Genomic DNA, 25288 nt, shown 5'->3' with positions numbered 1-25288 from the left:
GATCTGAAGGGATGGAGGAAAATGGATGAAAGATGGGAGGGAGGGAGAGGGGTTGCTCTCAAGGGGTGTCTGAGACCTGGCTGCCACTCCAGGAGGTAGCCAGGAATCCAAGGCACACAGGGCCTTTGTAGGGGGAGGTGCCACGCCAAAGGGACATTTACCTGGGGAAACAATCTGGCACACCACGTTGCGAGGGGCCTGCACACCTGTGTGGGCCGGTGACACGCCCCGGGGCACATGGTGTGAAAATGTAATAATCAATCCTTCTGGGCCGACCTTCCTGAGCACTTAGTACGTGGCAGGCACAGTGCCCACGCTCTCAAAAACTATCCACTAAATGCTCATGAAGTGCTGGTGAGGAACGTCCAGATGTCTAGATGGGCATTTTCCCTGCCCGCAAACGAGTTCCAGGCAGCTTCGGTGCCAGGCTCAGGGCAGAACCCGCACCCCCGCCTGGCCCTCTGCCCAGCGAGAAAGGCCTCACTGTGGACGGCCCCCACGCTGCACAGAATCAGGCGTCAGGACGCAGCCTGGGGAGACAAGACTCCGGCATATGCAGACCAAGGGGGCCTGGGGCCCTCAGTCCCATGAGATGGCCTAGGCAAGCTGCTGGACCTCCCTGAGCCTCCGGTCCCCGCCTGTGACAGTCCAAGTCCTAGATTTCTTTACAAGTCGGTATGTGAAGAATACTCACTGTCGCACCTGACACGAAGAATAACCCAGTAAAAAAGAAGGGAGGGTTTCAAGGAATAAGCTTCTGAACTTACTTTATTTCTAATTGTGGTAAAATACATGTAACATAAAATTTGCCATTTTAAGTGTTAAGTGTGCAGTTCAGCGGCATTAAGCACATTCATGTTTCCGTGATTGTGTGGCCATCGCTGCCATCCACCTCCTCAGCGTCTGCTTCCTGCCCAGCTGAAACGCCAATCCCCACTCCTCCTCCCTGTCACCTACTCAAAATTACATGTACATTACAGCTGAGTCAAGATTCTGTCTGTAATAAGGTCACTTTTGCCCATTTGAATTCTCATAGCTACATGCTTGAAAATCCAATACGCATATTTGCGATTCGAACAAACCTCACGGCCAGCCTCTCTGCTCTGAGCGTCAGGACAACCCGGAGGAATGTCTCCCTGGTGTGATTGACACAGAACAAGAACAGCATCCGCTGAGCTCGAGTGACCACCTTCCTTCCTTTCAGCAAACAGGGGCTTCCACCCAAACAGGGAATCGGGGCCTTGCTCGTAACAGCTGCCCTGTGTTGAGCCTTCGCTGAGTGCCGTACGCAGAGGCTGTAATGAGTGGTTTTGAGCCATTTCTCTCCGCCAGGCTCTGTTGCAAATGGCCGGCACGGATTAACTCATTCAAGCCTCAGGACAGTTTCACAGACAAGTCCCGCCGTTATAACGAGCACCGGACTTGGGAGGTGGGACATTTTTACCATACGTTGCCAGTCTCTGAGTCTCAGTGACCTCACTTGTGATGTGACAGTTTGGACTTAGATGCTGCTTCTGAGTTTGAACATTCTGGCACCCTCTCTTATGTGATCTTAACAATAAAACCCTGACTTCGTAAGTACCGGGTAGTGATGCTGGCCTCGGTCGTATGGGTGTGATGACCTCGGCGGGGTCCTCTGAAATGGCACCTGCTCCCCCATGGGGTCTCCAGAGCATGCCATCTGGAGACGTCCCAGGCTTCATACTTAATTTTCTGTCTGGTTTCATGACCTCGACAAGTAGTCACTCAGAGCCGAATCTCCGCAGGACAATCGCGGAGCCTGTCTAACTTTGAAAGCTAACCTGCTCTAGGAATCTGTGTGGCTAAGACAGGTATAAGCGGAGCCTCGAGCCTGAGCAAAACCGGAAAATAAGCAGAGCCTTAGCGAACGCTTAAGCTAAGTGAGAATCCCAAAGAACTCACACCCTGCCCTTTGGCATTCTCAACAAACATTTGCTTTACAGCCACCAGAGGCTGTGCTAGGCCCTGGGGCAAGTTCATAAAACAATGGCCCTACAGCCTCCAGGTGTCTGTTCCCCTGGGATGCTCTCCCCAGTATCGAGCCCGACCCACAAGCAGAGCGGCCCACCGTGGCCCAGGCTGTCAACATGGGGTAGCATTTGCCTCTGGGAAGACAAACGGCAGAGAGCACTCCTTCCTCCAGCCCTGCAGAGGGCGAGCTCGGGAGCGGAGCGCCGGCTGCATCTCAGCCCCTCAGTGCAACCCCTCTGCACAGTGCACGACGTGTGCAACCCTATCCGGCGGAGCCGCGTGTGCCACGGGATGGCACCATCGCACCGGCTTAGCCTCGATACGTTGTCCTAAAAACATGTTCTACAGCAGAATAGGCATGAGCCAGCCATCCTTCTAACATTCCTTAGGGATTTATATTCCCAGGGAACTAAAATTACTCTAAATCCCTCTGGTCTTCAAGTGTTTTCCTTCCCTATGACATGCATGGTTGACCTGCTTGAGTGCAGGAAGTGCCTACTGAAGTTAAATGTTTGCTCCTCGGAAATGTGGTAGGTTCCTGGCCCCCGCCCACCTTGCCATAACCCTCACCCCCAACGAAGGCTTCAAATGGCTCAAAAGCTAAGAAAAGGAGGAAAGAGGGAGCTGTTGCAGGAAAAGCACAGTTTCTAGGGACCCCAAAATTTATTCATGCCAAATGACATTGGCGCGAAGGTTCAAGGTCAGCCTGCCAAACAGGTATTTGGAATGCTGGTGGATCATAACGTGTGGGTTCTTTCAAATTCAACTTGCGAAAGTCGGACTAGAGCGCCTGTGAGATCATCTCCCTTCACCGTTAGTCTGTGAACACCTCACAGGGAAGGGGTGCGTTCTCCTGACATCGAGTTCCCGGACCCCGGCAACGTGCCTGGCACACAACCGATGACCATGGAATTAATGAGTAAAGAAAGGGGACCACGGACACGTACGTCCTCGAGGAGCGCGGGGTCGACGTTCCCTTCTACAGGTGGATAAACTGAGCGTCCCAGAGGGAGCGGGATCTCTTTAAGGTCGCGCTGCTAGTGAGTGGCGAAGCTGGGACCGACACCCTCTCTCTCCTGTCGGCTCGCTGCCTCCTGGGCCGAAAGGCTGCTGCGGGTTCTGATTTCTGACTTCTGCTGCAGGAGGCTGTGCCGGTCGACGCTGCAGTGTCGCCCTGTGCTCCCCGGCTATGGCGGCGCTTCTCCTCGTCGGCGTGTTGATGATCCCACGTGTTGGTGAGTGCCGGGGTCTCACACCGCATCTGTCTTGGTGTATGATCATTTAACGGGAACGCTGGGACGCGTTGCCAAACGCCATTGGATTTGCTTATTACTCCTTTATCCCTTTGCCTGATGAGCGATGGACAGCAAACCTTAATGATAAGCTATAGGTTTAATTCGACTGACAGTTTTGAGCACACTTAGTGCACGGAAGTGGCCAGGGGGAGGCAGTGGACAGCCAGGGGGGGCAAGATGGCCAATGAGCAGCCTTCTCTCCACCAGACGGTGCATGCCTCCTCCTTTGCTTACTCAGAGCCGCTGTCCCTTGTTCTGCTGGTGTCCTTGGAGAGCGTCTCCCTTCCTCATACGCAGCCACTCCCTTTCTCCTTCTGTAGGCATGACCAGTGTAAAGGGCAACAACCACTGTTCCACCCCGACATCTTCGAGTTGGGTCCCATGCCACCAAAACCTGGTCAGTGAAGCCAATTCCTTGGCAGCCTGGAATACTGATTTCAAGTCCACTTGGAGTCTGAGTCTCAAATCTGAGACTTCCGGCCCCATCCGGTTTTCTTTCTCGTTCGCGGATTTGTGCAGCTCTCCAACGCGCCGACTCACTTCTTTCTACAGCGGGTTGGGCAGCACAGTGATCACTATGGCTCAGTTATCTAGGCTCAGTCAGGTAAACTCTGGACCGACACGCTGGGCCTCTCGTCCCCAAGCTCCTCTCCCAAACACAACAGTAAAAATGAGGCAATGTGAATCCACACACATCACTGATAATTTATCTTGACCATGACCCAAATTAGTGGACAGTACAAGAGGTTTTTCTGTTACCTGGAAGCCTATAAGTTGAAATGACAGTGTAACCACTTTACAGAAGGCCGGACCCTTCCAAACACCATCCTAGACCTTCTTCCCAAGGCAGAGGTTCCTGGGCTTCTGTTGATTAATTTCTTCGTTCGTATATGATTTTTTTCCTTATTAAAATGCTGTTGTTATGACTTGGGTCCCCATTATTAGTGTGACTGGGGCTGGTATGCCAGCCACTTAACCGTTACCAAGACCGCAACTCAACTGGATCAGATTCCAGTTCTGATCTTGACTTGTCTTATTCTTGGTGACAAAATTGTGAAATATTCTACATTTCTTCAGAGCCTTCTCGTGGCTGCCCTAGTACAATCCACATCAGATTTCGAGACAATGCTTTGGGCATGTAGACAGTGAGGAAGGTCTCTGTGCATTACAGGGTCTCTCCGTGGGGTGTTTTCCATTCTTGTGGCAGGACTGGATGCAGCCTCCGTGTTTGCACCCCACACAGTTGGGGTGGGGGCTGCCCATCCTCTTCTCTCTGCTTAGAGCTGGCCTATGGCTTCGAAGGGCAGGAGTTAGGAGGCGGAATGCTGGTCAGATCTACGTTAGGAGAAAGAGATGCGCTTGGACCTCCACCTCCACCAGATGCTCCCCGTCAGGGACCTCTGCACTGCCCCACATCATACAGCGATATTGGTTCCCACCTCCCATTGTCCTCTGCATGTCATCTCTTTCCAGAACCTCTGGGAAGGGGGCTGGGAAAAGGCAGGTTGCGTGCATTCCTGGTTGATCTCCTAGGTAGAACACTTAATACTGTGAAATCTCACTCATAACCGCTAATGGACCTTATCCCCTAAATTTGCTTCAAGTCTACTAGACCGGGATTCAGTGATTCTAGTGGGTATCTCTCATTGGCTGATAAGTTGGCCATTTGATGGTGTAGTTCACAACCACGTTAATGCTCATTCATTCATTAAACAGATATCGATTGAACTTGTGCTTCAATTTGTCACAGTGCTTCCGCTCAATGAGTTCCGAGTTTAGCTGGAGAAATAGTTACAGAAATAGTTACATGGGGTCATAAGTACATCGGCTAATAACGGCTGCCTGGCATTAGGGGAGCACAGGGGGGTTGTCCCTAAAGCAGCCCGGGCTGAGTGTCACGTAGGACTCCTTGAACCTTGAGTGGTACCCTAAAACGTAAGTAAGAGTCAGCGATGCAAAGGGGTGCAGATGAAAGGGAGCGCCCCCCAGGCCTAGGGCACAGCACCAGCAAAAGCAGGATGGTAAGAAATAGTTTGGTGACTAGAAAGTGATAAACTTCCCAGCATCACAGGAGAACGTGAGGTTCAAGGCAGGAGATGGTTCGTCAGAGCTAAGCAGGGGCCAGACCAAGGAAAGCCTAGGTGTGTCTGGTCAGAAAATGCCAGAGCTTCATCGGATGAGTCTTGGTTTCATTGCTACTCAACGGTAATGACAATGTGAGCCTCGCAGCACTGAGCAGAGACTTAGATGAGGTGATGCATGTGACACGGAGCCTGGAACAGTACACACTCCAGCCATCTTCGGCTCATAACGACGCTCTTACTGAATCAGAATCAGTTTTCTTCTGGTGAACTTTGTCCCGACGTTTCCTCTGACCTCCCATCTCTCCTCCCACCCTCCCCCCGACCCCTGCCTCCGGTTATGCCAAATGTAAAACATGCTGGAGCAATTCCATGGGCTCTGTCCTAAGGTCTCACATGGACCTGGAGTCCGGAGTCTTCCTCCTGCTCTCAAAGTCTGTGTTACTCTCTAAGAGCTGCCACAGAGACTGAGCACATACCAGGCGCTAGAAAATTATGTGTAGGACTGAATTGCTGTGCATCCCACTTCCGTCCTGGCTGCGCCCCCCTCCCCTGACACTCCCTGCCGCCTTAGCCCAGGAGGTGGGTGGTGGCAGTGCTCAGACTAGCCCTGCTCTCCTCCCGACAGGGGGCCACCCTCTGGACACCCCGCACCGTGCACAGGAGCTGCCTGCAGGACTCTCCCACAGTATCAGTATGTACCCTTTGCATCTTTCTCAGGAGACCTAGCTGGGTAGAAAGTCGTCTAGGATATTGGCAGAGAAAATGACCCCTTCTGAAGAGACCCCAGAGGCACTGACTGCTGTGGCATTTGTAGGTAAAGGGATTCAAGTGGGATTCGAAAGCCTCTCCCTTGACAGTCTCCCCTGCCGTCTGACCCACCATTGGTCTCGCCTTTGAGACGAAGCACTAAAAATTCCCATCAAAAGATAAAATGTCAGCTGGAAGGGGAAAAGGGAGTAAATGGGTTGATTGTGAGGGTTACACAGTAACTGCATTTCAGCTTCGAACTGATCTCTGAGCTTCCTAAGGCAGAACAAAAAGAGAGAAATGATGTTTGCAGGGCTCTAGTTATTGGAAATGAAGATGCGTAATGCTCCTTGGGAAGGGAATGTTTTCTTAGTGATGAATGATAAAGATTTCTCAGGCGGGTTCTTACATGGGTCTCACTGAGGAACTTATGCTTAGTGAACTCGTTGGTGATGCCAGCCCTGAATGCCAGACCTTTCAGGGAGGGGAGCTGAGTCAACTGAATTATTTGTGCATGAGCCCATGTACGCAAAGTGATCAGTCCCACCCAGGCCCAAACGACAAGCGACCTCCCTCCAAATGGTATAATCCCCACGGAAGTTCAATGCCCCCCTGGAGGTCTTAGTTGGATGTTTAGACTCACAGGACACACCTGGCACTTAGAAGGGTCAAGGCCAGAAAACACAGCATGCCAGTAGGCCATTCCTCCTCAGCGACGGTAGCCTTGGTGACGAGGACACAGCAGTCCAGGAGGCCTAGGTAACAGCTCAGGTGCAGGGAATAGGGCTCATGTGGAGCAGCCACAGGACCCGCCCTGGCCTAGAAGCGTCACCACTCTTCACAGGGATCAGTGTCCCCAGTAACGACTTCGTAGCTGCAGTTTCTAGGCTGCCCAGAAGGGACATGCCCAGGTGCAGGAGTCATCACACTGGGGGAGACCCAAAACGGTGATTCCCCACCTGGTATTTATAGTTCATCCACAGTTCCTGCCAGTCTAGATACATCTCACCGCCCAGGGGCCTTTTTCATCATTGAGCATTGTTGCCTGGTAACACTGGTCCTGTTTCATCTTATCAGGTCTCCATGGTAACCTGTGTTATTAGAAAGTTAAACCAAGGTCAAATCTGTCCTTAGAGAAAGAGAAAGGGTTTGAAAGGGTTTTACTTACTCTTTACCCGGAGGATGGATGGGGAAGGGGAAGGAGGGGAACCACAGCTCTGTAATTCACTTTCTCTCCTTCCATAGATAGCACATTCTTCAATGGGATGTTTAAAAATATGGAAAGTGCGACGGAGATTTTGGGTAAGTCGAATCTGAAACGGCTTTCATCCGCCCGGTGTCAGGGCATGGAGAGCCTGTGTGGGAGGTCTAAGGAAGCGGCCAGGGCCCCTCTGCCCTCAGAGCTGCCCCGGCCTCCCAGCAAGCCCCAAACAACGCGATGCAGGCTCTGATTAGGATAGTGCTGCTTCTGTTGCGGGCGAGTCACCGAGTTGCCTGGTGACCGCACGTCCCAACTCTATTGGCCCTGAGCACACCTGGCCAGGAGGGGAATGGGATCCCCATTTCCAGGTGAGAAAATCGAGCCTAAGGGAGTTAAGTGACTTGCCCAGAGCTACACAACCAGAAGGGAGATGTTCTCCTCTGAGTTGGTGGGAGCTTAGTCCCCCGATACCAAAGTAATTTTATTTCTCCTCTTTGACTAGTAAATATACGTAAAGCTTAAGAATTTCGGAGTATCCCCTTTATCAGTTATATACTTATTATGCAATTATCGATCACAGGACACCATCATAATTCCTATCACCGATTACTATAAGTGCCCCTCAAATATGTTTATAATATAATGGACATGAGCAAGGAGATTCTGAATTGCATTGGATTAGACAATGCTGGGCATGAGACTGAACTTAAATGTATATGTACCATGTAGATATGACTAAGGCCAAGTGCCCTGTAGGTTTCTGAATGAAATGCATGTTTACACACGCACACGCACACGCACAAACACACACGCATGCACACACACATGCACACGTGCGCGCGCACACACACACCTCAGAGTGGCTTTTACCATCAGCATAGAATCATTTTTTCGTGATTCTGAGGGACAGGTCCCCATAGGTAACTTTAGATTGCCCCGAGCTCCCTCTTGTGACACTATGCATTTAAATCAGTGTTGTGGGGTCACCTCGCTTGGCACTCAAGTCAGAAAGGCAGAGAGTGGAGAGGGGCAGACAAGAGGTTTAGATCTCAAACCTGGATGCTGTTTTCTTGCTAATTTTGTGTGCAAGAGCATTTTTATTTAGGGCAAGTCATTGTCACTGACCTTCAGTTTCTTTACCTATAAAATAAAGGTGACAGAAAGAAGGGCGTTTGCCTCGTAGATGAGGTTTATGGGATAAGGGACAAAGTGAACGCTTTCTAAAGCATTAGTCACTGTATCAATTATAATTATTGTGCTATTTCAAGCACTTAGCAGTTTCTGGCACACAGTACGTGCCCTCAAGTTATCAGTGTCTGAACCCTTTCTCTTCCCATAGTGATTTATAGTTCTTTAGTGCCGGGGCTGTATCATCTGGGATCCGCTCAGTGGGACAACAGTGACTTAAATAATAGACATTTCATTGTCTCACGTGAGCTATCTGAAGGCACCAGGGTTGGTGCGGCGGTCCAACGCGAGTATCCGAGACCCGGTGGGCTCTCTCTATCTTGCCCCACTGGACATTTTGGTTTTTCATCTTTAGGCTTGGGGCTTCATGGCTGCAAGGTGGTTGCTGCAGTTCTGGCCAGTGTATCCTCATCCACATTCAAGGAAGGAAACTGGTGTAGATCAAAAGGATCTTCTTACATGTATTTCTTTATTAGGAAATAAATATTTCCCCAAAGCCTCTAACAGACTTCCTTTGAAGTTGTTTTGGCCGGATCTGGGTCCCATGCTCCGTTCTAGGCCATCATGGGAGCATGGAATTACCATGACCAGCTGACAATGATCATGTGACATCCCCAGGGATGTGAGGGAAACACTCACCTTTCTTGAGCACTTTCCAGTTTGATTGGTAAGGAAGAAGGGATAATGGCTGTTAGATGGGCAACTAACAGGGACCCCGGCTCATAAACCTACCTCACTTAAACATTCTAACAGTCCTGAGCACACAGTAGGTGCTTAGTAGGTTAACGAGGCACCATCGGCCCGAGGTATAGGAGCTCCTGGGATCGAGGGCTGCCTCCTCGCCGCCGGCTCCCAGCGCCCACCCCGCTCTCCCTCCCGCAGACTGCCTGGGTCCCCGCTTCACCTGGCTGCAGGCCGTCTTCACCAGCTTCCCTGCGCTGCTCCAGTTCGTGAGTGGTATGAGGTGTGTGGCTGGTCTCTGCCCCCGAGACTTGGACGACTACGGCTGCGCCTGCAGGTTTGAGATGGAAGGGCTGCCCGTGGACGAGTCTGACAGGTGAGCGAGACCAAACGGGGGTCCATGGCGGCCTGGCCGGCACTTGTGCAGAGCGCGGTCACGGAAAGCTGCCTGGACTGGGAACTTGGGAGGTGACAGTTCTATGACTTACTCACCGGGGGACTGCTCTCCTCACTTTTAAATTGTGGTGTAATCTGTGATCTGCTCGTGTCCTAGAAAGTTATCAAGTCCTAGGTTATGTCTGGCATGCAAACCTTCACTTCAGCTTCTCAGAGTTCGAGTGCAGTGGCATCAGAACCACCTGCACGTTTGCTAAAATGCAGACTCCAGACGCTCATCTCAGACCCACTGACTCAGAATGCCCTTAGGTGGAACCTGGAAGTCTGGGTGTTAAACAAGCTCTGTGGGTGACTCTTAAGCACAATCAAGTTTGAGAATTATTTTTTAATTTGAATTGTCCTGGACACCAGGGGTAAAGCAACCATGAAGGTTTCTATTCAATGTTCAGCAAACATGCACCAAATACCAATCATATATAAACATGTGCTTAACGCAAAAGGAACACGAACCCTGTTCCGAAGAGGTAAATGCCCAGTGGGGAATACAGAGAAAATATCAGTGGCCGATTGAGATGAGCGCCCTCCCTACGGACAAGGAAAATAAATGAAAACCAGATGTCAACTTTTACCCCTCAGAATGGCAATAGAATCTCAGAAGCATCGCGTGTTAGCAAGGATATGCCAAACAGATGCTGGCGGCAGGAGGGTCACTTAGGAAAATCTGGTGTGATCTGTTAAGAGTTTTAAGGCCTATCACCTACGATCCAGTAACTCCAATTCTCTGTTCCTATGGGCTCTGTGACCTTGGGCACATTATCTAACTTCTTTGTGCTCCAATTTCTTCATCTGTACATTGGAGGTAATAATAATGCCTGCCTTATAATTACTTAGGATTAAATGGCCAAATACAAGGGAGAGTGGTTGGGATTCTGCCTGGCTTATTAAGCATTCAAGAGCATTAGTGATTAAGTGGTAGTTAACAATTGTAGTAGGGCTATAGTAGGAGTAATGGTAGTAATAATAGAGTAGTACGAGCAGTATTAACAGGGCTGTAGTGGTGGTGTTGGTGGTGGTGGTAGTAACAGTACTAGCAGTAACAGTAGTCATAGCAACAGTACTAGTAGTAATAGTAATAGCAACACAGCAGCAGTACTAGTATTAGTAGTACCGGTGCTACTACGAGTAGTAACAGTCGTTGTAACCATAGCAACAGCAGGACATTGAACCCAGGTCTCAGCTCTGCTCCAGGACGCATGTCCCTACCCCGCTGGTGCCTGAATCCGGTGTGATGGAGTGCGCGCTCGCATCTACACGAACCCACAGGAGGAAGGGAAGGACTCGCTTTGGAATGGCAGCGGGTGGCCCGTCGTCCCCTGGCTTTTCTCCTCCAGGACACCCTCTGTGAATGCCTCGCCCCCTGGGCACCCGGGCAAACCGTGCTCCCCGGACACCTGTACTCCCCTTTCTTGCACTCATCACATGGGAGAGTGGGCACCAGGCCTGTCTCCCACTCCACGCGGCATCCTCTAAGGAAGATCCACACGGGGGTATTTCTTTGTATCCCCCACACAGACCCAGCACCTGGCACACAGAGCTCAATAAATTAACTGACTGACTAGGTAGGTGGTCAACCTCCACTTGCTTTTCAGACACTAAAACTAAATAAATGAATGAATTAAAAAGTGGTATATGTCCTGATTAATAAGGAATAACGGCTTTGGAATTAAACAACAGATCTGTCCCATCTCCAAATCTCCAAGAGCAAGTGTACGTCACCTCTGGACCAAAAGGGCAGCTGCCCACTTCTGGGACCATAAGCAAAGCGACACCTGGAGCCTGCTCACTGACAATCGGAAAAGGAGAGGCTGGTTCTAAATGGGGCCTGGTGCTGGGGCCACCTCTGGGAACCTGTTTTGTGTTCAGGTCCTCCCTTGCCACCTCCTTTAATTATTAAAACCTTGCACACCTAGAAGTCAAAGAAATGAAGCAGTAATTCATCACTGTCTGTGACCCAAAAAGAATGATTAAAGCACCAATGGCGAGAAACTGGCAGAATCGTAGGTCACACCCAATTTCAACTATTTTCGTAATTCGGTCAATGGGCATGGGGAGTTCCAAGTTCCTGAAGGACAGATTATTGCCACCTAGAGCTTGCACACCAGACTGCAAAAATAATTGCTATCATTTATCAAGTACCCACCTCATAGCAACATCTAGAATAGACATTTTCTTCAAATACCAAAAATTCTTATAAGCTACATAGTGTGAGAAGTTGAGTAGCTTACCTAAGGTCATTGGGTGCCTGTATATTTCTTCTTCACCTTGGTCTTCACTGACCTCCCATATTCAGTGTCAGCCACGCTCTGTGATCAGCCTTGAACTTGGCAAGTTACAGCGACCTATGTGTCTCAGTCCCCACATATGTGATGGCTCATAATAATAATAGCACCTGCTGTGTAGGTAATATATCTATATATATGTAGTGTGTGTGCACGCGTGTGTGTGCGCGCACATCGAGTATATGAAACAGACCACTGCCGGGAACCATCCAGAGATGCAATGTGACCACAGCTGCCTCTCTTCTGACCCTCACCCACACTGTCACCCCTGCCACAGCTGCTGCTTCCAGCACCGCAGGTGCTACGAGGAGGCCGCCGAGATGGACTGTCTCCAGAACCCTGCCAAGCTCAGCACAGACGTCCGATGCGCCAGCAAGGAGATCACGTGTGGTGAGCATCTCCAGGTGTCCCAGGGGCTGGGCAGAGACATGACAGTTCAGAGCCCCCTGGCCGGCCCAGGCCAAGGGCTCTCAGGTGTGTCGTGCTCACTGTCATCGCCACTGGCAGCATCGTCATCTATGGCATCTCTACTTTGCGTGGTAGATGAACAACAAATTCTTTTCGAATTGAAACAATAATTAGTTATCAGATTATTCGATTTATAATTGTATACTTGTAGTAACCTTGGGAGCCTGGGAAGGCCAATAGCTTGCTGCTTGTATATCATGTGACATTGGGGCAATTACTTCCTCTGAACCACAAACTGGGGAGAAGAACACCTGCTTCAGAGATTTGTCGTGATAATTAAACAATGCGCATAAAACAGGGAACATAGTGACCGGGATATGTTAAGAACTCAGCGATGGGAGTGGAGGCAGCCGCGGTGATGGATGATGAGGCTGTAGGCGTCATCCGGAAGAATCAGACCCATGGAGCTTCGAACCTCAGCTGCCCGCCTTCCTTGCTGTGCGACTCTAGGAATTTTATCCCAGGCGTCTGGGCAATCGTGGCAGAAGGAGTAGACTAGGCAAAGGCATTGAGGGAAGAAGAGCATGGCACGTTGGCGGTGTCATGCTAGAGCCGCCCTATTTTAGTGTTCGCCATGGGCTGTAGGCTTTATACAAAGCAACTCCGATCTTCCGGACAACCCCGTTACATTGGGGTCATGAGTTCCAGTTTTCAGACCAGGAGGAGAAAGCTCAGGGAAATTAGATAATTCTCCCAAAGGCATGTTAGCTGCTAAGTGGCAGAGCCAGAGTTTGAACCCAGGTGACACCGACTCCACAGTCCAGGTGACATGGATTGGTTGGAGTTTGGAGCATCGGGAATAGCGTGAGGAGAGGCATGGGTGTTAAATCACTAGGTGAGATACACAGTGACTGCTAAGAGCACTGTGCATGCATGCATTCATTCATTCATTCATTCATTCCACAGATACATACTGAGCACCTACAACAAGTGCAGAACGAGCATCAGGGTAGTGGGGATGTCCTGTCCTTCTGGGGTTTCCTCATGGCTGTCCAACACTGAAAATATTAAAAACAAATGACACAGTACATCAGATAATGGCAAGAGCTGTGATGGACAACAAATCAGGGAAAAGGCACAGGGAGGCTGGGATGCGGGAGCCTATTTAATAGGAAGTTCAAGAGGGCCGCTCTGAGAAGGTGACAGACAAGGCACGTCCGGGAGAAGCACAGTGCAGAGGCAGGGAACGGCACGTGGCGGACCCCGAGGCTCGAGGTGCCTGGTGTGGTCGAGAAACAGGGGGCCTGTGAGGCAGACATAGGGGTGCGAGGGGGGAGGAGCGGAGGCAGTGGTTTTTACTTTCAGTTGGAAAGTTGTTGGGGGGTTGTGAACACAGAAATGACATGGTGTGATGGTGTGACCTGGGTTTTCGAAGGGCTGTTCCGGCTCCTGGATGAGAATACACTGGGCAGCAGGCGGGAGGCAGCGGGGCTGGTCGGGGGCCACGCTCACAGCCAGGCAAGTGACGGGGCCATGGCCCGGGGCAGCGCCATGGAGTGACGACATGTGGTCAGACTCTACAGGGGTCGAAAGCAGAGTCAATAAGATAGCTTGAAGGTTTGGTGTGGGTGCGAGAGAGTGAGCATGGCCCCCAGCCTGGCCCCACGTGGCCGAAGGGTGGAGCTGACACATGGGGCCAGGTGGCTCGGTGAGGCCCAGGGATTGGGTAGGCAGGTCAGGGCCCCGCCTGTGAGGTCTTCCGACTGGCTCTGCCCTCGCTCTGTGCACAGAGTCCAGGGACCCATGTGAGCGCCTGCTGTGTGCCTGTGACAAGGCTGCCATAGAGTGCTTGGCCCGGTCCAGGATCAACTCCTCCCTGAACCTCCTGGACAGCTCCTTCTGTCTGGCTCAGCCTCCAGGTAGGCAGAGTTGGGCCCTGCATGGGTGACGGTCAGGGAGGGAGCTGGTGAGGGGCCCTGGCGTGGGTGCGGTGTATCTCCTAACATCCCCCAAGCCGCTGATCTAAACAGGCTTTTCCATGTCTTTTTGTCGTCGTTTTTGCAGAGACGACCAGCAGGGAGGAGCCCACGACCCTCCTGCTCGGAGGTAAGTCCCGAGGAAGCTGCTCTTCCTCAGACCTGGGGGGCGGACGACTGATGGGAGCCGGTGGACACGCAGTTTATGCTGTCACTGCTTGTTCGCCAAGGTTCCCACGGTCTCTCAGTCCCAAAAGCGCGGGTGCGGAATTCGAGGGGCACCTTAGCAGAGCACCCCTCCTTTCCTGGGACGGGGACCTCTTCCTCAGTAGTCCTGCAGGGTGTGGATGTATGTGCATGGGTTTCTGGGAGTGTGCAGGCGTGTGTGAGTCCGTGCATGGGTGTGTGCTTGTGCGTGGATGTGGGCGTGTGCACGCGTGTATAGGGGTGTGCGTGCGTGTTTGTCTGTAGACCTTCCGAGTCCAGCACTCTCTGCCATCCTGCCTCCCCTTTGAACCAGGTCTTCTCAGGCTGGGATGCCACACCCCACAGCCACCAACCTTGGGGGTTGGCAGCCCTTTCATCGTCACAGCCTGTGTCAAATACTGTCCCCTCCTCCACCGGAACCCAGAGCCAGCTGGAGCCCCTCCTGAGCTGGGGCCTTGCTGGGCCCCCATGCACTACGGGAGGTGTCTGAGAGGCGGGGGACCCTAAGACAGAAGGAACAGCCCTTCTCCATGGGCACCGTGTAGCTCACCCCCTCTGCCCTTGGTCCCACAGTCCCCAGCCTGTTCTCATTTGAGACCCTGGTGCCTGGTGCTGACAGTGCTGTCGGGGCCTCTCTTTTTCCAGTGGATCCTGTGGAGCCCACAGACACCAGCCTGATGGCCCTCTCAGGAGAAGGTGAGCACAGGGGGACTGGCGTGTGACCCAAAAGCCCACATTTCAATTGTACCATCACCTATGTGCTGGAATTAGCCCCCTACAAGGCCCCCTGCCTAGGCCCATGGTGAGACTGCCTCAAGCACTTTGCAGATCCGCTCCTAGATCCCCCACACCCCAATCTCTTCTCCACTGGCTCCGCATTCCCCCACAGCCCTTCTCACACCTGGGTAGAGCTGTCGGACACAATGCAGGACGCCCGCCCTCAACCATCTGAAGTTGAACTTCGGACGAACAACAAATAACCTTTGAGTATAAGTATGTCCCGTGCCAATTCTAAAAAAGTATTTGTTGTTTACCTGAAACCCACATTTAACTGGGCATCCTCCATTTCTGGTAACCCCACCCCTTGGCGGGGTCACCACGAACAACTGTCTCCCTAGAAGTTTATTTCTCTCCTCTGCCGCTGCCACCGCCACTGCCACCGCCGCTGCTATTAAGGGAGAAGCAAAGGCTCATGGTATGGCTCACCACAGTCGTGTCCATGTCTAAGGGCATCTCACTGTCAACAGCCCGTGCCTGGGCGTCCAGGTCCACAGAAAACAGGAAATGGCACCTACGCCAAACCAAAGCCCACCAAATGCCCAGGCAGCTACCACTCCCAGGGTGACTGGCAGCTGTCACTTCCATTCTAAATTGGGGATATGCTGCAGATTTCACAGCCCCGTCAGACGATCCCCAAATGACCCCGAATTGGTACATTTTCTACTGTCCTCAGTCTGAACCTGTGGCGTGACTGTGGGAAACATGCAAAGGAAATAAGGTTCCCCCAAGGAGTGTAGAGTCTAACTGGAGAGAGCGGGTACACTCACACCTCCGTCCCCCAGCACACGCACACTCACACCCATGACCCAGGCAGTGCACACGGATGCCCTCCAAAGGAAGTGGCTGCCTGAATGCAAAGTCGAAAACCAAGCACACGGGTGCAGTGGGACAGTCAGTGAGGAAAAGCACAGGGCGTGTGAGTGCAGGTCGCCGCCACGCAATTGCGTTTTGGGGTCAGACAGATTTGGGGTGGAATCCGGGTGCTCCCACTTTTCAGTTGTGTGACTTTGGGACAGTGGTTTAACCTCTCCAAGTGTCAACGTCTCTATCTGCATCAAGCAGGGATTGGCAAACTTTCCGTAAAGAGCCAGAGGGCAAATATTTTGGACACAGGACCTCTGTCGCAATGACTCAGCTCTGCCATTGCAGCAGAAAAGCAGCTGTAACCGACCCGTAACTGGACAGGAGTGGCCATGTGCCAGCAAGACATCTTTTACGAACAGGCCAAGGGCCGGGCCGTAGGGTGCTGGCCCCCAGAAAGAGACGATTACACCTGTACTGGAAGGATTAAATCAGAAAGAGCATGGAGGATTCTGGATCGGCACCTTCCACAAATTCTAGTGTGACTGTAAAAAAACAGAACATACCAGCAAATCACACAGACAGGATATGGGACAACTTGCTTAAAATACATAATCTCGTTTACTGCTTATATACACAACCCTATGAAATAACTGCTCTAGCCTCCGCATTGAGATGGTAAGTTTGGATGGAGAGAGAGGTCGTCCCAGACACAGAGCTGAGTGGTGGGTTGGGGTTTGAGGCCTCTGATGGGTCTGTTCTTACTTCTAGACTAAGCTGCCCTTCCCACAGGACCTGACCCAACCAGGGGGAATGACGGCGCTTTCTCCCATTTGCTGGGTTCTTTGCCTGAACGAAGGACTAACCCTAATCTAGCCCCTTGTCCACTGAATCGGGGCCTACGTGGGCACCAACGTGCAGACACATTCCCCGCTCAGACTGCCAGGGGCGCCCTCTCCTCAACCCCCCTCCTCAGTCCCTCTGCTCCCAAACCTGTCTTCTCTGTAGGGAGTCTGGCCTGGTGAAGGGGTTGAGCTGAACTGGTAAGTGACGCTGGGTGGTTTTTCTTCACAGTGGCTGCTGAGACCAGAGATGAGCAACTGACAACTCTCTCCAGGACAAGTAAGCAGAGGGGACTTTGGAGGAAGCATGGAACCCAGCAGAGAAATGCCACCTAAATATCTGTGCTCCGTCTGGTGACCATTCTCTGACAGGGTTCAGAGGACATACTATTATATCTATTTTGAAGATTATGTGGGAAACTGAGGCTCCGAGAGGTTAAAAGTCCCAAGCCATTCAGCGCGTGGCTTGTCGGACGGGTGTCTCACCTGACGTGAGGCTCTAAGACTCGTTCGTTTTCGTTCCATTACTCAGCAGCGACTCGCAGAGAACCACTCACTACCTGAAAGTCTCTAGGCCAAGTCGTCGAAGAATTTCTTAAACACTGGCCTGGCTTGGACTTTAAAGTCTAATAACCATGGATCCTTTATGAATAAGTGTAAATCACTGGTGATAACTATGTACCAATTACTAAGAACGGTTAACGGGCAGTGACGTTGTTGAGGACCTGGATGAGTCGATATGTTTCTAAGCCCCTACACACCATGTTGTCTGGCTTGTTCCTCCCTGGTCCTGGGAGGCTGATTAGTGTCTCCAGTTTGCAGATAATGGAGAAATGGGGTCATGTATCTGGGGTAGTAGAGCTTAGTACTCCTTTACTTCTGAATCTATACTTTTGGCCTTTGAAGAGAAGCATGGGACCCGGCTTGGGACTGTTCGGATTCTCTCTTTGCTGGAGCATTTGTGCCCCCACCAGGAAATGCCAAAGTCTGATTTTTCACACTGAATTTAAGGCGGTCCCTTCCTTCCCAATGCATTCCGGAGCTGTCATCTCCAGCTCTCGGTGGCACCGCCAGAAGTAAGATAGTACCTAGCTCAGCGGTTCAGAGGGTCAACCTGAGCCAGGTGACTTGGATTTTCATTCTGTCACTTTCTAGCTCTATGACCATTAACAACTAACCTAAGGTGTGTCACCTTTCGCATCTCCGAGTAAGAGTGAGCATAGTACTAGCTCACTGGGTTGTAACACAAGCAAAGCACTTAGTGCTGTAGCTGGCATGCAGTAAGCCTTGGTCTTTTCAGGCTGCTGTAATGAAGTAGCACAGACCAGGTGGCTTATAAACAACAGAAATTTATTTCCTCACAGTTCTGGAGGCTGGAGGTCCGAGATCAAGGTGCCAGCAGATGTGGTGTCTGGTGAGGGCCCAGCTCCTGGCTGACGGCCATCTTCTCGCTGTGTCCTCGCACGGTGGGCACGAACCCCATTCACGGGGGCTGCACCCTCACGACCTCATCACCTCCCAAAGGCCCACCTCCTGACAGCATCACATCAGGGGTTAGAACTGCAACCTGTGAATCTGCGAAGGCACAAATTATTAGTTCAGGGCATAGCACGAACTTCATTACTGGTAAACAGTGACAATGGAGTCACTTCAGGGACATGGAGCCACAAGGCCAGTGACTGGAATCACGCCATTCTGCTGCCTTGATCTCCTCTATTCAAAGAAATATGATTAAAGGAAATATTTCTTCATTCAAGTTCTGGAGGAGTGTGCTTTCCCAAACATTTTAACAGACTCACCTGCATGCAGCTGAGTTTGCCATCAAGCCTCTGTGTGTGGGGAAAGAGGGGATCCACTTTTTGGCTCAGGAGTGACCCTGCCGTCACCGGCTCTCCTAGGAGGCGACCAGGGGCAGAGTGAAGACCATGTTGCTTCCTGTGCCCAGTGGGAAGGGAGCGGCCTCTGGACAGCAAGGTGGACCAGGCTGGGGTTAATATTCACCCTGTCTCACTTTTTAGGGGGTGCAGAACCAGGCCAAGACCAGGAAGGCACAGAAGCCACGAGGACCACAACCCCTCCAGGTCAGCACATTTGGCCTGTCCCGGCTTTGTATACATATCCTTGTCCCCTACCCATTTATGAAATCGGGTGTGTTCCGAAGGAGCCTTGGGGAAAAGACACCAAACTCATAATGGAGGAAATCAGTTTACTTTTACACTCCCCTAAAAGCAGACAAATGAAATTAAAAGACAGATCCATTAGCAGGAAGAAATGGAAGCTAGAGAGATGCATTTAGAAAATACAGAGAGCTGTATTTTGTTTTCTGTGCCAATCACCTGCTATTCCACATGATAAAGAGAGCCACTTTGATATCTGAGCATCCTTTGCTCTAGTCTGGGCCTCGTGAGCTCTGAACTGAGCCTAGATCGGCAGATGGGTGGGGTGGAGCCTTCTGCCGCTCCGTTTGTCTGGACCAGACTGGGCTGGAGACTTCGCCCGCTGGCCTCCAGCTATGAGGGCAGGTGGGAGTGACGTGAGGAGCAAAGGGACACCCGGACAGTGCCAGGGAGGCAGGGCCAGGTCACCAGCAGCCCTGCTGGTCATGCTGAGTGGGATGAGAAGCAGCTGCAGTGTTCTGAGGAATTTGGCTTCTTACGTTATTACAGACCACGAGTGGGCTTAATTCCTCCATCATTCCTACCTCATTTGTGAGCATCGCCTTCGCTTGGCAGGTGCATGGCAGTGAACGTGACACAAATGTAGGCCTGAGGGTTCTCATCTAGGAGACGTCACCCACAGGGTCTAGCACAGGCTCCTGACAGTTTTAAGGCTATTGTAGAACATTTGGGATCCATGTGGCATTCATGCATCTCTGAGACTCTGGCCTGATGCCTACAAACCCACTGGAGGCCACTCTCCTGAGGCTTTATTGTTCTGAAACGTCTGTCTGCACTTGGCCTTGCTCACGTGCCCATCTGCGAATCTGCTCTTGAACCGCTGTTTGAATGTGGACCACAAAGTTGTACGTTTTCAGGATCTGCAGAGATCGTTGCTGCGGCTAGAGATGTAACCGCTGTCCCTGCCGGCATTAAGTCTCTGGGGGAGGCTGTGTCATCCATCGCAAACGGTCCCGAGGAGACAACCGGAAAAGGTGAGCGGAGGCAGGCAGGCCGAGGAGCGAGGAGCGTCTGTCCTCTCCAAGTCTTGAGATCCTTTGGTTAGGTCATTAACAAAGCCCCTTAGGCCACCGTATGACACTGTGACCTTGTCACGCTGGTGCCACTAAAAGGTGCCAGCCCCCTTTGCGGATGAGAGACTCGGAGAGAGGACGTGACTCGCCTGCAGGCACACAGCTGCTGGGAGGCTGGGCCAGGGAAAGGCAGCTTCTGACCTAATGCCATCACCTCTCACTGGCCCAGAAGGAAAGAGCCTGGCATTGTCCACACCACCGTTTCCTGGAAAGATCGAAACATGTGGGTGTCAGTCACCTTGCCCCCGGGTCCGCCACACTGGGGTGACTTACCAGAGGCGCTGCACCTGCGAGGACCTGCAGGCAGCTGGACGTGGAGGAGGACGTTGGTACATGTGGGCGGCTTCCACAGCACACAAGCAGACTATGGAGGCAGCTGCGTTTGAGAGGCAGGCTGGGCCAGGAGCCTCCGCAAGGCCTCTGGCTCCTTAGTCCTCCTCCCACCAAACCTATGAAGCGGGGGGGTTGCATAGCAGACGTCAGCCAACTTACCCAGTTTTAGGCAGAGGAGAACAGTGGGATAGAGGTGGAGAGAGAGACAGAAACAGAGGCAGAGAAAGTCAAGGATCTGGAAGGCAACCCTGCCAGGGCTAAGACTCGAGGGAGGCAGAAGCCTGAGAGGACAGCCAGGCAGGCCTCCCGGGAGGCCGGGCCCGCTGGGGCCTGGGTGGGACACGGTCACTCCACTCAGGAATAACGTGTGTCCCAAAGAGCATCTCCAGTCTTGACAAGTATCCATGCCTTGGGGGACTGAACAAGGAGTCTGGGCAGGACAGCAGCCTGGTGGGGAGGACCTGCTCTCATCCCGACTGCAGACTAGCCACAAGTTTCCCAGAAGTTGTGATGGGAAGCGGGGCACACGGGCTCGAAGACGATGGGTGCACACGCGGAGCACCGCTCTCCCTCTGTGAACGCCGTCCTGACATTCCAAGCTCTCCTGAGCCCCCGTTTCTCATCAGCTTGTGACAGGTTCACCTTCCTGCACGTGGGAAGTGGGGACCACACACAGGTGATGCCACAGCTTGGAGAGATGCTCTTTTGTCTGACGTCCCGGTGCCCGGAGGAGTATGAATCTTACGGCTGTTACTGTGGGCAAGAAGGACGAGGTGAACCAAGGGACGCCCTGGACAGGTACGGACAGGTGAGGGTGGTGAGCCGGTGGTGCTGATGCGGCCTGCAGCGAAAGGCCATAACTGTCCCCAACCTTGGACACTGTTTTGGGCTTCACAAAGAGCTTGTTGCTTGCATCATCTTACTCGGGGTGGCTCTCGCCATTCTGGACCTATTTTCTCGAAAAGTAGCTGAGGCTCAGACTTGTCTGAGATCATCCAGCTACCAAGGGGCAGAGCCAGGTGGACCCAGATCTTTTGATTTGGGGGTCAAGCTCTACCACAAATACCTCCCAGCTGCTCTAAGAGGTTTAATTTGCACAGATACTTCAAGGGGCCCAAATCTGCCCATTTTGCAATGAGCAAATTGTAGAACTGGGGTTTCTGGTTGATTTGTTCTGTAAGAGCCCAATAACCAGAGAGAAAAGGCATATTACCTACAAAAGTAAATCACCTATGACAAAAGTAACAAACACCCTACCCCCATATGCATACCTTCCCAAGAGCTTAAAATAATAATAATTAATAATAATAATAATAACAACAACAACAAAATAATAAATAAAAGCCATAGCCTTGACTAAGGAAGAGTTAGTCAAACGTATCACTTTCTGCAAGGGTGTCTTTTCAAAACCATGTACACCTTATATTCTGGGTGATTTAAGTGATTTTTCAAGGGTATTTTTGATCAGATGTGATTTCTGATTCACTTAGTGACTTTAGATTTTAACTATTATAGTAACTATCTACCACCGCCCACCCCAGCCAAATGCGCACACAAGGTAGCGTGGCTTTGCTGGGATAACAGCTAAACGGGGGCTGCCATTCGTAGCCGACAGCAACCAGCAGCCACTGCCTAACGTGACACTTGAGGTAGGTGGTCTCTCCATTGCTGGCAACGTGGACAGGCTGGTGAAGCTGACGCTTGGCTGAGCACAAGCTCTACCAAAAAGATGCAAGAGTGTGTGGCTGATCCCTGCTCCGGCTGCGGTCTCCGTGATGGACTGAGAGTTAAGGACGGGGGAAAAGGGAGGAGTTAGGGGCATTTGTAGCCCCTGATCGTAGCCATCAAGAGATCCCTCCATCTGGCAGGAGCGGCACGGGAGATTGTGAGGCTTCATGAGGCCAGATGGGTGGGTCCACGAAGCAAGACACTGGCCCGTTCCCGTGTTTTCTGAGGTCTTGCTCCATGTTGGACACATTTCCAGATACAGTTCCTTATTTATGTTCAAGACAGTTACTCTGCTCTCTCTCGAGGCTGGGGACCAAGCGAGGTGCTCCATTAGGTAAAAGGCCGGAAGGACTGGGGTCACAGCTAATCCATATGGTACCCCTTCTGTAAACTAAAAACAGTGCCCCGTCCTCAAGGTCGTTTATTTCCACCTGCTGGAAAATTATTGTAATGAATATGAAAATCATTCATCTTTGCAGTCAACGGAATCATAATACAAATACAAAAACTTTTTAAAAAAATAATAAGATATGTACAGTGTGCGTTGACACTGCCCTTGGCGTGAGGTCTTGGTGGAGTACACGGCCTGAGCGACCACACGTGGGGCCCGTATCAGTCAGCCCTGTGTGCGCTGGAAGGCAGCCACTGGCTTCTTGCACTACTGTAGGGAGCGTGGGAGAAGCAGGCCTTGAGGGAGTTCCTGGGGCAGCTGGATCTCTGGGCAATAAAGGGTTTTCCTCGGTCTTAGGTGCTGTTTCTCCCATCACTGCTGCCTGGAGCAGGTGAGAAGGCTGGGCTGCCTGCTCGAGAGGCTTCCTCGGCCACCGGCAGAGTGTGTGGACGGGATACCCCAGTGTAAGTGCCGAGGGCCTGCACGGCGAGCTCTTCATTCATTCACACCAGCATCGTGACCACAGCTCGTGCCTAGAGACGCTTTCCCCAGCACGTTTTCATCTGTAATGTGACTTAATACTCTTCTTAGCGCTGAGGCACATTTAAGTACCCTTATTCCACTGAGGAGACTCAAGTTCAAGGCGCTAAGTCAGCTGCCTACAATCACAGAGCTGGTTAGGAGTGGCCCGGGAACAATCTAGAGAGCCATGCTTCCTCGGTGCTGTGTGTCGTTCTAAGCTCTTGCTCTGTGTTAGCAGAGTTCATCCCCACGGCCATCTTGGGACGTAGCACTAGGAGTTACCCCATTGTCCAGAGGCGGTGGCCGAGGTCCAAGGTCACAGAGGTAGAAGTCAGTGACGGAGCTGGGGTCGGGACCACAAAACCACATTGCCTCAGACCCAGAACCGAGTCTTCACCATGCCGGCGGGTCTCTTTTCCTAAGGAGCTGAACCCCTCCCCAACGCGAGATATTCCGAGTGACCGCATGAAGGAGAGTGGCTCTGGCTGACAGGACCACTGGCCTCTCAGGCCCTCAGGCGGGGACAGCTGAAGCTGGCACGGCCCATGAGCATCTTTTAGAGCATCTCTTAGAGCAAACCGGGGCTTGCTGCCGCACCGGCTTTATCCACAGCCTCTGGCCCCGCTTCCTCACCCACACGGGCGGATGCGTTTCCATCGCGCTTTGCGGTTTAAGAGGAAGCGCTCCACATCGCGTTTCACAAGCGCCCCGCGAGGCTTTGTTCTCATCCTCGTCTGGGGAAGCCGCTGGCAGGGCCCGGTCCTTCCTCCCTCTGCGACCCCCAGCACAGCGCGTGCACCGCCATGCCGTCCTGTCTGGTAGGGTCCTGTGCGCCTCTCACTTCCCGGGAGCTCTGTGCTTACATGTCACTCATCGTTCATTCATTCATTCGCTCACTCACTCACTCACTGCCAAGAGGTTCAGGGTGGGGTGTGGAAGGGCAGAACCGAAGGGGGACTCGGGCCTTCACTTGACATCCCACGTCTCATGTCTGCTACTCTGTCTCACCCTCTCAGGCGTGGGGCCGAGCCTGTGTGCGAAGCTGCTTTGTGCCTGTGACCAGACAGCGGCCGAGTGCATGGCCTCGGCCTCCTTTAACCAGAGCCTCAAGTCATCGGGCGGGCCGGAGTGCCAGGGCGGCCAGCTCCCCTGCGAGGACAGCGAGGATGGAGGGCTTTCGGCTCCCTCCCGCGGCTCCAGCTCCGAAGAGGAGAGCGAGGAGGCCGTGCCCCGCACTGTGCACCTGAGGAGGACCAGAAGATTTCTGGGGAGGTCGCCTGGCCCTGTGGCGACCAGGCCACATGGCCCCAGGTAGATCCCCGGAGGAAACGACGAGCACTCGGCTTTCCTGTTGCTCCTGTCACCGCTCCCCCTCTGTCGTGGGATCGGAGAGGGGCGCACAGGGAAGAGAGGCAGCGGGAGCCCCGCGTGCGGGCAGTGGGATGGGTTTTGTCAGGTGACGCTGCAACGTGCCCTTGGAGAAGGCAGCCGAGGTGAGGTCCTCCACTCGCTGTAGTGTGCACTGTGCAAGTTCAATAAACATTCCAACTAACTCCCTGGCTTTTGTTTTGAAGGGACGTTGTAGACACGCACGCACGCACGCACGAGGAGCAAAGCTGAGATGACAGAGGGAAAAACAGCTCCACTCCCTCGTCCCCGAAAGCTGATTTCCCTCTACCAAAAAAAAAAAAAAGGAGCATATGCAGTCAGTTTGACGAGATCACCTATGGGTCACCAGTCACCCACCAAAGATGTGCGCCAAAGACTGAGATGGTCGCTCTTTGGGCGTGTGCCCTAGAAGCACACTGGTCATTGTAGCTATTCAGAGAGTGGCCATGTGCCACGGCCCCCGGCATGAACAGTCACTGCTTACCCTGCCTTGGGTCCTGGACTTGTTTTTTATTTAAATTAGGGTTTATCCCAGTGGCTGGCAGGCTAGGGAATGCAGATGCCCAGTGACACACGCAGATTAATATCATGGCAACTGTAAAAACCCGCAACGATACCTACCCTCCCGCCCACTAGTTGCTGAGATTTTACCGTGTGGAAGGCAGTATGCCACCAGATGCCCTCAAATCTCCCATCTTTACAAATCCCCGCCTCACTAAACAAGACGGGGGAACCTGA

General features: G+C 52.2%; 1 protein-coding gene across 1 annotated transcript; it reads left to right on the top strand.

The window, feature by feature from the left end:
• Nucleotides 1-3464: 3464 nt before the first annotated feature.
• On the top strand, nt 3465-24552 carry OC90 (otoconin 90). The gene is made up of 12 exons (XM_039846208.1): nt 3465-3684; nt 5943-5950; nt 9320-9564; nt 12201-12313; nt 14122-14250; nt 14396-14437; nt 15160-15210; nt 18965-19018; nt 19972-20088; nt 21147-21318; nt 22997-23103; nt 24178-24552. The coding sequence occupies exons 1-12, from the start codon at nt 3465-3467 to the stop codon at nt 24474-24476; spliced, it is 1557 nt and encodes a 518-aa protein (XP_039702142.1). The 3' UTR covers nt 24477-24552.
• Nucleotides 24553-25288: the final 736 nt, after the last annotated feature.

Source organism: Pteropus medius, unplaced genomic scaffold (assembly GCF_902729225.1).
Source record: "Pteropus medius unplaced genomic scaffold, Ma_sr-lr_union100, whole genome shotgun sequence".
Lineage (NCBI taxonomy): Eukaryota > Metazoa > Chordata > Mammalia > Chiroptera > Pteropodidae > Pteropus > Pteropus medius.
This window is presented reverse-complemented; position numbering and strand designations above follow the sequence as displayed.